The sequence below is a fragment of the Phaenicophaeus curvirostris genome, chromosome 20 (genome assembly GCF_032191515.1).
Source record: "Phaenicophaeus curvirostris isolate KB17595 chromosome 20, BPBGC_Pcur_1.0, whole genome shotgun sequence".
Taxonomy (NCBI): Eukaryota; Metazoa; Chordata; class Aves; order Cuculiformes; family Cuculidae; genus Phaenicophaeus; species Phaenicophaeus curvirostris.
Genome location: NC_091411.1, coordinates 12862659 through 12874574, shown reverse-complemented (window position 1 = coordinate 12874574; position 11916 = coordinate 12862659). Strand labels below are relative to the sequence as shown.

The following is an 11916-nucleotide window of genomic DNA, read 5'->3' as shown; positions in this document are numbered from 1 at the left end:
AAATGACCTTACTGCATGTTGGCTTCTCAGGCTCCCTCTTTTCCTGACAATTCAGTGACTTTGTATGCACCCTCCCCTTGCTTCCATCAAACCCAAACAATCCAAATCCCAAACCTTTGCTGTCACCGTGGGAAAAGCCCACTAGTGCGCTCCCAGAGCCAGGGCAGTGCCTCGGGAGGGAGGGATGCAGTGGGGGCGCCACTGCCCTCCCCTCCCTGCAAAGACTCAGCTTTACCTCTGTGACTCCCAACAAGTGTTAAGCAAAGACTTAATGACGGAGAATACACAGCCTCCTCAGGTTCACCTGTTTCCCCTTTACAAGTTCTCTTAATATCCAGTACAAATTTTCCTTGTTACCATTTCAATTCATTTCTGTCAAAGGATAGGAGACCTACAGAGGATCTCACCAAGGCTGCAGTTACTGGAGGGCAGAGGCAACACTTGGGGTTTCACAGCAATGTTTTGTTATCAGGTCAGTTTACAATCACCACACGAACCACGTACAATACAGCTAACCCTCCTGAGATCCGCTCAGCTGAGCACACAGCATTTAAGGGCTATTCCTGAAAAAGCCCTGCAAAGAGGATCACCTGGAGTTTGCTCTGGACATTTTGTCAGCAGCCTATATGGGTGAGCGTGTTGCGAAGCGCTCCTCTACATGTGCAGGAATATTTTGGAAGGCGACAATCCAGCACGGTCTCCATTGCACGAGTTGGTGGGAAGGCTGTAAAATAATACCTGGCAGAACAGCTGGACAAGGACTCGGTTTAATTTAAGATCCAACACTCGCAAGTCAGACTACAAAGTGGTCCCACTTGGGGTATTCTCGCAGTTTTTGGTTTAGTTGAGCATAATTCTGGAGGTCAGATTTCACGTTCAGCAAAAGCTTGTCACGAGACTTCCAGCCTTCCTGGCAGAAAAAATCCACGTCAGAACCTGTTTTCCCCCAGAGAATTGCACGAGAGTTTGATCGGGCTTTCTCTCCTCAACACATCGCCCGTTTTATTAACTTCTGCTTCGCTTTAAAGAGAGGCATCTACCGTTTTTCTTCCCTGAAGAAGCTCATAATGTTATAATGCAAGTGTCAGGACAGATTAGGTTAAATGTACTGTGTGGCTCCCAAAGGAAAACAAACTTCCAAACATACTCTATTTGCCTTGTTACTTGTCATGGGTTGCATTAGAGCTGAACATGTAACTCTGTCGCCTAATGTGTTAAAGTTGGCATGAATTTTATTCTCCGTGCAAGGTGAGAAATTACTTAGCTAACAAAACATTTCGTTTCCCCCTCTTTGCGTTCTTTCTTTATGAGATTCTGAATGTGACATTTTCACAAAAAATCCCTGCACTTATTTGTGAAAAATGTATATTAAAACCAAAACACATCAAATGGAAAGAAATCACAGATGGTTTTATTCACAAGCAGTAGAATTAATGGCCTTCCCTACTCTTTATAAATATTGGAAGCAGATGAGTTCATTACTATTTCATTCTAATAAAGAAAACCTGCTTTATTTTGACAAGACATCTACTTATCTAGCGTTTCTACCCAATAATAAATCTATTTTCTTTGAAAAATAAAAGAAAGGTTATCAATAAACAAAAACCTGCAGGGTAAATTTGTCAGTCAAGAAAACCCCAAACGTCTTTGTTTCTGACACTGCAGAATTGGAATTCAAGGGATTTTGAAAATGTCACTAATTTTCAGAATAGAAAGTTTTGAAATGTTTACTTTGTGGTTGTCTTAAAATTTTACATCTTTCAACAAAGCAAGCAGAAAAGTGAAAACATCTGAAAAGGCTTTTGAAAAGAAAAGAGTCAGCACAAGCTGGATAAAGCTGTGGGCTCCTTTATCTTCGCGAAATCTGCACACATGGAACGGAGTTTAGGACTTTTTTTTTTAACTGCGCATTCAAGCACTTCCCAGTTCCCAATCCTGGCTCCTCTGAGTTTGCCAGCACTTCAAAGTGCCGTTGGCAGCCTTGCCTGTGCTGGGATAAAACTTTTTACCCTAGGGAGGCAAAAGCTGAGTCATTTTTAACCCCAAACAACATTCCCTGATGTGGTCATCTTGTTAGTCATGGAAATCCTGCGTTATTCCTGTTTATGCTTCTTTCAACACTCATTAACCACAGAGTGGGGGGTTATTTCAGACTGCAGAAGATGTTTATCCTCTCCCAGGCCATGACAATCAGTTACACGGCTTATCCATCATTTTGGAGAAAGGAAAGGATTTTGAGAAACTCCCAAAGCGAGTTAATTTTTAAAGCTGTAGGAGGGAGAGGAGAAAAGAAAACAACCACCACCACAGCCCCGGGCAGACAAAGCCCAACACAACCGCCCTGCGCTGCTGGGACCCCAGCCGGCTCCTCCAGCCCCCGTGCCTGCTGATCCCCCTCGAACAAAAGGGGATTTCCTTGGGGCAGGAATGGCCTGGAGACAACCAGTCGCTCCCAGTGCCAGGAGCCCCAGGCAAACCAGAAGAAATTAGAAAACAGAAATATTCCTTGGAAAACAAATTCTGTGAATGATGGACATGTAATCCAGCTCTGCTCTCACCCCACGCAGCCACCTTGAGATGTTCCTGGGCCAGGGTGTCAGCGTATGCAGCCCTGCAGGTACCTGGGAGCTTTAGTGCAAGGCTGAGGGGCCACATGGAGCCAACACCAGGCACCTGGAGAAGCTGATGCCTGGTGGGTCACCAGGCTTTGAGCATCACTGCGGCTCCTAACAGCAGAGACCCCTTCCTGCGCATCACTGCAGTGACAGCCACTCGCCAGCTGACGGCTGCTTCAGAGGAAGCTTTGCTGAAATGGCAGAGATTTTGTGAAGAATTAACTAACACTCAAAAGTTACGCCAAAATTCTGAGCAGCTTGAATAGGAAACACAAAGATCAGAGGCTGAGCAGAAATAGCAGGGTTTCAGTAAAGTCTGGAGAATTTCATCGGCAGAGCGATACCAGAGGCCTCATGGTGGGAGTTGTGCCCTGCACCGGCAGCAGGAAGAAGGGCAACTTGTGCTGAATGAGAGTGGTCCTGGGTCCAACCACAAACAAAATCAAGGGTTGGAGGGCCAGGGTACCCCCTGGCATGTGTGCCTGGGAGCCTGGCCATTTTTCCAGACGGCGGATGCGCAGCCCCGTGCAGCCCCTGTGCTGTCAGCTTGTCAGACAGAATTGGCTTTGATGCTGGCAGGGATCACCCGCTCAGCAATGGCTTGGAGGCAGCTCACGTGCCTGTGCGCTGCACGCCTACGTGGGCAGGTGTGAGCTGGCACGCAGGGCAGGCCCACTCTGGTTTATGTCCCCCCTGCAACGCCTCTTCCCCAGCCGGGATATTCTATCAGGTGCCAGTGACGGCTCCCACAGCAGCTCCGAGATGCAGTTTCTTAGTTTGTGGTGGAACAAGTGATACTCACTTTCAAAAGGAGGTTATCAAAACACGTGCCTGAAGAAAATGTCGGGCACTTGGGCATTAATCTCCCTTAATTCAAAGACCACTCAAAACAAGCAAGACAGAAATATTGACTGGGGTGAGAGAAGATGCCAGAGGTTGCCTAGATTGGGTCAAGTTCAGAAGAATAGTTTAGCACAAAGAATAACAATTTTTGGTTTCAGGGGCGTGGCATTAGCCTCTCCCTGTTGAGAAGGCTGTTTCCCCTGCAGGGGCTCACTGGTCACACAGGTACCTGCCTGCCCGCAGCAACGCCAGCCCGGCAGCCACCGCAGTCGGCACCCCTGCGGCCGCCCGCGCCCGACGGGAACAGTCCCTGCAGCAGGTATTTCTGCTCTCCCTGCACCTCACACTTCCACACTTAACCACCTCTTAAAGCACGGCTGTATTTCAGAGTTGATTATAAACCCACATTTATTTCTGCAGAATCCCAGTTTATAACATTTGTAAAAACCAAGGCCATGGAGCCTGACCGGGGCAGGGCTGCTCTCAGCTGGCAGAAACGCTCCCAGCCGGCCCGTGTGCAGCCTCCATCCCTGGTGCACCAGCTCTGAGCAAAATGCTGCACCAGAGGACGGGGGGGCCTCTATGAGGTGGCGGGGACTGCTGGTTCCCTGCACTCCTGGTTGCTCAGGGCCAAGGAGGATGCTGGAGTGGTGGGATGCTGTCCCCGTAAGTCTCTCAATTTAAAAAACAGCAAAACTCCCCAAAAAAGAGAACAAAAAACCAACCTGGCTCTAGAGGCTCCCTGTGTACAGCTGTCCCCGTGGAAAGTCAGACGTGTAGAGTTGTCCCCGTGGACAGTCAGTGCCTGCTGAAGTCCAACCCCACCATAAGATGCATCATCTGTATCAAGCAAACCTGTAATCACATCAAAAATCAGAAGCGGTTCCAGGTGCCACAGCTACAGCGGATACACAGCGGCTCGGCTCAGAACAAGTACCGATTCCTGTCTCACTCCTCTCGATGTTCTTAACTACTTTCCAAACAGCCAGGACTGGGATCTGAAAAAGTCAACTCAGCGACAGCACAGAGAGGAAACAGTGGCTGGTTGCAAGGGACACCCCCTTCTACTCTTGGGAGCCAGAGCTTCTGCGTTTTAAGCTTCCTAAACTCCAAATTTGAAACACAAAGCACAGAAAATAAACTGATTAAAACAAGTTTTATTTAACAAATTATATTAAGAATACAGACTAAGTTATCACACAATGAAACTTCCCTTTGTAAAATACAGGAGCATCTAAAATAAATATAAAACGTAGTAACATTCGTAAGATTAATGCACAGTAAATTCACTTTCAATAACCCAACAAAATGCATAGCATCTTAAAAAAACATTTTGCAACTGCATAAAAGTTTTCCCTCTTCCATTTGCATGACAACATTTAAAACTGTTGCTGTTAGGAAACAATTTCACAACAACAAACCAGAACAACTAAACTGTTTAGTTTCCCTGTGTCAGATGGATCGAGCAGCACCTTACCGAGCTGTTGCACGAGCCAGGAATCGCCCTCCCCGCTGAATGCTCACCGGGTTTATGGCTCAGGATAACTGACACCAGCACCGCTTCGCTGCCCTGTGCCGGCAGAGATTCCTGTCTGTTCACCAAGGCTCGAAGGCTGAGGTAATTATTTGAATGCAGTGAGAGGCGCGTGCCCTTTGGGAGCAGTGGGATCGGCTCTGGTGGCGACTCTGCCGGCACCTGCGGGACGTGCCCGCAGCCACCCCGGCCACCGGCTGCTCCAGGGCTGCCCTGGGCAAGTGGCCAGAGACAGACCTTGCTTTGCCCAAGGGCAGCAGAGAGGGAAGGACAACAGGGGACCAGTCAGATGAAAAGGCGCTGCATCCAGTTTTTCCTCCTCTAAGGAGATTTTTGGGGCCCCAAAGAAGAGGAGGTGCAGACACACACCCTTGCCCCCAATGCCCACCCAGCCTGTGCTTTGCCAATGCCGGGATGCCAATGCAGGCACAGCTGTGTGCGGGTTTAGTCCGAGGAGCTCCAGAAAGCAGTAGGAGCAGGGGTGGGTGTGAAACCAAAAAAGGCCACAGCTACACCCTACAACAGCCTCTCGCTATGCAGGAGACTCATGCGGGATCTTCCCCTACAAACACCATGGGCAAACTCCGTGACAGTCACAGGGAAAAAGTCTGGCAAAGTTTATTCCTACATAACTACAGCTACAAGATGCTCCCACAGGGAAGACACCCACTATATCTGTCCACACTTGAATTTTTATCACAAAGTTCACACTCTACGTTACTTTCTGGACTAATTTCTTGCCTTTCCATCGTTAACACATGCGACACCACAGCCTGGCCTGGCTGGGCCACCAGTCACCTCGGCACACGACCTGCTCTGTGCCGCGAGAAACCCAAGAGGCAGTGTGTCACTACTAATTCACATCAGGTGTATTTTACAGTAAGCAAACTCCTCACTGCTGCAATCCTGTCCCTGTTGCAGGCACACAAATCTGGTGGATAATTTGGCAAACTTCTTCTCCATCAGTCACAAGATCAACCTACCCAGAGACCAGTTTTGTTCTAGAAATTGAGGCAAGACAGCCAAGCACATCTGGTAAAGCTCTGCAAATACACTTCTGTTGTTTCCATTGACTCATCCCCTCCCCTCATGCTCCAAAAGGCTTTGCCACAGCCAGGCAACATCAGCTCCAGCTTCCATGAATATTTATTGCCTGGGCCAATGCTACCACAGCCACCTTTTGGACAGCAAGGGAGGAAGATGCAGAGAGATGCTGGTACTGGCTCTGGCACTTGCCAACAGGGAGGACTTGCTGCGAGGATGCAAGGACCAGCCTTGCAATGAGTTGCTGGGAGTACTGAAGTTATGCAACAGCAAATAAAGCCTGCCTGTGGAAATGCTGATCTGACAACGAAGACCCTGGCAACTGAGAGGTGCAATAAAGAGCTTCCTATAATCAGTGGACTGAGAAGACAACACGTACAGTCAACCACCCTGCGCTGTATGTCTCGCTGTGCTTCCAAGCACTGGCTCTGAGCCCTCTCCTCTTTGCAAATGCCCAGTTTTCTCGCTTTCAGTTAGCAGGTTTGAGCGCTCAGCTGGCTCTCAGCAGCTGCAGCTCTTTGCTCAAAACACTTCCGTTTCGTTTGTACTACAAGAGCTGTATTTGTACTGTTCACATCTTCACTACAGGGCATCCTCGCAGTGCGCAGCACTGAAACGCACTGCAAAGGTCATCCTATCTCTCAGTTTTCCTTACAGATGCACCCCTGAAGCAGCTTTGCTCGCCCAGTGCAAGAGAAGGAAGAGCAAGAACCAACTATACAAGCAGACTCTGGAGATTTCTCAGGTGCTTGTCTCAGCCCTCCATTCAGTCAGCATTTTGAGCCATCCACTGTTTCTTGCAGGTCACTGAAGAGAAAGCTGAGCTCACCATCTCTAACAAGGCTAACCAAACATAACTGTTGCTATAAATATAACAGCACCAATTTTATCTACTGGTGCTCTCTATGCTATATCTCGCAGGAAAGGACTCGAAGCTACATGCCCATTTTTCCAAGGCGCACCCAGGGAGCGTCCTGCTCAACATGGGACTCAGCAACAAACAAACCTTCTCCTCACCGAGTGCTCCAGTGGCTGCTCAGTCAGCCCTGTCCTTGGCAGGGGAAGACATGGCTCAAGAAGGTACTTCTTGCAGCCATCTCCCCATCTCCTGGAGGCTGGGACTGCCCCTAGAGCTCTGCCAACTCTGCACTGGCTGCCCAGCACCAGCCCACAGCCCTCACTCCTCTACCACCAGCTCTCCACAGCTCCTTCATCCCGCAGCTGTGAGCAACACAGCGCTGCAGACAGCTTCGACCTACCTGCAGTGACCGGTAAGCCACAGGAGAAGCAATAAATGGATGCCATGGAAAGCTACACAACAAATTACAAGCAGAAAAATAGAAAGACAAGAGATGGATGAGATGGGCACAGCACTACAGCACGGAGTGGATTTGAACTTCAAGTGAACCTGAGCCGAATGACCAGTCTGCCATGGTGTGTTCATTTGTTGATGTCGGCATCATCAATCTAGCCTTTGTGGAGCTTGGCAGCAAGGTCTGGCTTCGCTTTCCTGGAGGATAAATAAGAACTGAAAATGGTGCTGCAACCTCCAAGTAAATGAGTACTTCCAGGGGGTCACCCAAACCTGCAGAGCCGCCGCTTTAACTGACACACCTGCACCCAAGCGCACAGCCCTGCCTTAGAGGCAGTTGGAGACGGTGATGTACCTGACTGGAAGGAGTTGCAGCCAAGACTTGGAATCTGCCTGTCCTGAATGTTACGGTATTTTGTGCTCATTATCTCAGCAATGCAGTATGGTGCCTTAAAACCAGAAACGGATCTTTGGACAAGAAATATCTTACATATGTACAAACAAAAAATACATGCTGACAGTACAAAACTCACTGTTAGTCACCATTCTGTCCAACTAGAAAATGCAAGATCAATCCAAAGCAGCGCAAAACAGGTCAGGGCACCCATATGGCCCGGACTGTGAGCAGCAATTCTGTTATTTTTTACTATGCGGATTGCATTTCAATAGAGTTAGGTCATCAGTATCTTACAATATAAAAAGTTGTATGTTTTAACACTTACTTAAAAACTGCCATTTTGCTGCCATGATGTAGCTTTGTTCTACAGCAGAGACTTGAAAAAGCAGCATGGAGTCAGATGGGCACTTCTAAATAGCTTATACAGCAACAGACTTCTCCAAGACATGCACTGGGCTCGGGATCGAGCAAAGGTCAGCAATCACAAGGAGGCTGAAGTCAGGATTTAATAAATCCCACTCTCACCCGGCACCACGTCAGAGTTCAGTGCTTCCCTGGGAGCTCCCAGGAAACAGGCACATCTCCGGTTTGAGCAGCCAGTGGGGCAAATGCTAGAAAACAGGAATAGGCAGGTGACAGCATCCCCGGCTCCGCAGACGGCTGTGGGCAGGGATCAGCTGCCAGGGTCTGCCTGGGCTGCTGCCAGCATCCAGCCCCAAAAGAGACACAGGATATTTGTTGTTCCGGGACCTGCCAGACACCTGGACACCCTGTGCAGAGGTGCTTCACCTCGGGAAATGCAGTGCAGCGTGTGCTCTCTGCAAGTCCAAGCAAGTGGCCCTGGCTCCGCCAGCTCACAGTAAAATCAAGCGATCACAGTCTGAGGTTGATCCTGGCCGTGGCGGAGCTGCTGCGTGCCTGGACCTCAGCGGAGGCAGGCAGGGCATCCGCCACGGTTTGGTGCTGCCTGCTAGGCCAAGCACTGCAAGGACATCCTGCCACAAGGCATTGGGAGCCCATCAGCAGCTCCATGCTAGCTCCAACGGGATGCCCAGGAGGTGCGGTGCAGATTAACCCGCCGAATCTTTCACTCTTCCTTACTTTTAGTGCTTGCTGCTGTGATTTCTTGAGGGTCTGTGAGCTCAGGGCTTGCTGTTTGCAGTTTGTTTCAGCTTTCGTCTTTGTGAATTATCCTGCACCAGGGGTTACAAAGTGGGGACAACAGAGGGGCTGCTGGCAGGCTCCTGGTCCATACTCACGTGGAGAGGCGTCTGCAGCAGCAAGGGGGGGTGGGCAGCTGCCGAAGGGTTGCACAGTCCCAATGCGTGGAGCAGCATGTGCAGGAGGAGGTGGTGCAGCGCAGGGCAGGCAGTGACAGCCGGAGGACTGGAGGTCTGCTGGGATGGCCCTGGTGCCACGTCCTGCGTTCCACTCAGTAGTATGCACGCACACACGCTCCAGCGCTGGTGGCCCCTCTCAGGACTGCGGGGCTGGTGGGCACCGGCTGGGGCTGGGTGGCAGGCGGGCTGCCGCGCTCTGCTCCGTCCGGAAGCTGTAGTCGTACTGTGGGGCAAAGTGAGACAGAGGGGACTGTGGGGCACTGCCCTCTGGCAGCGTGGCCACGTAGCCAGGCTCCCCCGCCTGCGCTCAGGGCAGAACCGCACAACCAGCAGGAGGAACTGGGCCTGGAAGCACCCTGAGCTGCAACTTCGTCCCCACGCTCCAGGCAGGGCTGTGCTGGCTGAGCCTATCAGCACTGCTCCACACCGAGTAATTGTCCCGGGTGGGATTTGCCTTCCTCCCCTGAAACCCAGCATTAACACACACGTGACCACACTCATCCTGCACATAAAGCAGCTCGTCAGAACGGCCCCGCCTTTGCAGGCCTCATTTACACAGGCTGGTACCATTGTAATCAACAGTTTTGGTTTAGTAAGGTTGGTGAAAATTCCTACACACTTGTCCCTGCACCCAAGAGACGCCCCTGCAGCCGGCTGGACGCTGCTGCAGCATGAGGGACATCCCTGCCTCGGCTGCAGCGCGCACAGCGTGCCGGCGCAGTGCCATCTCGTGGCATGATGTGGCCCACATCCCAACAGCCCCAGGCCTCCTCGGATGCTGCTGTGACCCCTCGTTGTGACATGGCACCCCTAGAGACGCCAGGGCCATGGTGGCACAGGCGGAGCAGCCAAAACAGGCGATGCGCTGGGGCTGCTGTGGGCTCCTCGGGCAGAAGCGGCACACAGTGACGGCACACACACTGTAACAGCTCTGGATATGGGTCGTCCTCCCCCAGTCTCGTCTCCTAGTGTCCTGTTTGTGGCTCCTGGGATGTCACCAACATGTTCCCCTATTCCTTTGGGCCAGGTGTGTTTGTCACCACTGCTCTCCAGCCAGCCTGGGGCATAGGACATGCTGACGTTGAGATGTCCCCAGGAGCTCGTGCTGGAGCCTGCACCCTGCCGCGTGTGCAGGGATGGATCTAGACTGGCTGGCTATGCTAGGGTCACCACAGGTTTGTCTGTGGGGCCAAGATCCCTCTGAACTGCGCAAGGGCTGTGTGCCTTCTTGCAGAGAGATTATAGAATCATGGACTTCACTAGGCAACCACCTTCACAGGAAAACATTTCTTCCTGAGATTTCATCTCAATCTCCCTTCTTTGAGCTGAAAACCATTCCTCCTTGTCCTACCTCTGCACTCCCTGATCAAGAGCCCCTCCTCAGCTTTCCTGGAGCCCCTTTCAGTACTGGAAGCTGTTCTAAGGTCTCTCCAGAGCCTTCTCTTGTCCAGGCTAAACAACCCCAACTCTCCCAACCTGTTCTCATACAGGAGGTACTCCAGCCCTTGGATTGTCTTCGTAGCCTCCTCCAGATTTGCTCCAGCAGATCCATGTCCTTCCTGGGCTGAGGACTCCAGAACTGGATGCAGGGCTCCAGATGGGGGTCTCAACAGAGGGGCAGAATCCCCTCCCTCCCTGCTGGTCCCACTGCTTTGGATGCAGCCCAGGACATGGCTGGCTTTCTGGGTTGTGAGTGTCCTTTGCTGGCACATGTTGAGCTTCTCATTCACCATCTAACCTGGATGAGCTGGATGCACTCTTCAAGCTGGCTCCTGGCTGATGTGGGCTTGGCCTTCCCAGCTCCAGCGCTGAGACTTCCTCTCCATCCTGACTCCGTGAGCCCAGCAGCCGTGGATGAGGCCATTGATCTCACCGCTGCAGTGCCATGCTGTGGGAGAACCGGCTCCTCCTGCAGATGTGAGGCGGCACCAGCCGAACTGCCGCGGCCCCACCATCCCGGTCCTTCTGCACCGGGTCCCGGGGCTGCAGCGGGGATCGAACCCGGGTCCCGGGCTGCGGCGGGGATCGAACCCGGGTCCCGGGCTGCGGCGGGGATCGAACCCGGGTCCCAGGCTGCGGCGCGGCGCGCGGCCGGCAGAGGGCGCACGGACACCGCCGCGCTCCCCCAGCCCCGCGCTGCGGGTGCTCCCGTCCCCCTGTCCGTCCGTCTGTCCGTCCGTCTGTCCGTCTGTCTGTCTATCCGCCTGTCGCCACAGCCCCGCGTCCCCATCGCCGGAGCTGCCGCAGCGCCAGCCCCAGCCGAACACACAACCACCTCATTTTTCAACACACAAACACATAAAGATGTCAGCTCAAACTGTTTACTAATTAACACTTAAAAAGACACAAATTAGATATGCGTGGCTAAGAGCAATTATAATCAAGACGAATTTCTCCAGTCATTGGGGAACTGAAAAAACGCCTAATTGCTGGAACCAATGTTTTAAAAACTGAAATCATGCCAGTTAGCAAATGTGTTCATTTAAAGAACATTTCATGCGACTGCACTCAGGGGGATTGGCTGCAAACACGAGAACGAGGAGAAATATTTCTGTATAAAACGAAGATTTTAAGCTCTCTTAGATTTACAACTTCTCTACTAAACACATTTGCAAAGATCAGCCCATGAAAACTTTTGCAGCGAAGTGGTTAAATTGCTGCCTTCCTTGAAGAGCAGCGATTGGTACGAGATGCTCCCTTTACTAATTAGACTCTCTCCACACTTTTTGCCCTGCTGAGCCGCAGCGGGGTGTGCGGCGCCCGTGCCCGCCGGACGGGTGACTGCGGCGCCCGCCGGAGCCACCGATGGCCCCACGCCATCAGCGCCCACT

General features: G+C 51.5%; 1 protein-coding gene across 3 annotated transcripts in view; it reads right to left on the bottom strand.

Moving 5' to 3' along the window:
- Positions 1 to 4597: 4597 nt before the first annotated feature.
- Positions 4598 to 11916, bottom strand: part of MVB12B (multivesicular body subunit 12B) — a 237385-nt gene continuing 230066 nt past the window's right edge. For all 3 annotated transcript variants that reach the window (XM_069873484.1, XM_069873486.1, XM_069873487.1), the window contains exon 11: positions 4598 to 9308. In XM_069873484.1, the coding sequence (XP_069729585.1) occupies positions 9222 to 9308 (87 nt within the window). In that variant the 3' untranslated portion in view covers positions 4598 to 9221. The remainder of the gene's footprint in view (positions 9309 to 11916) is intronic.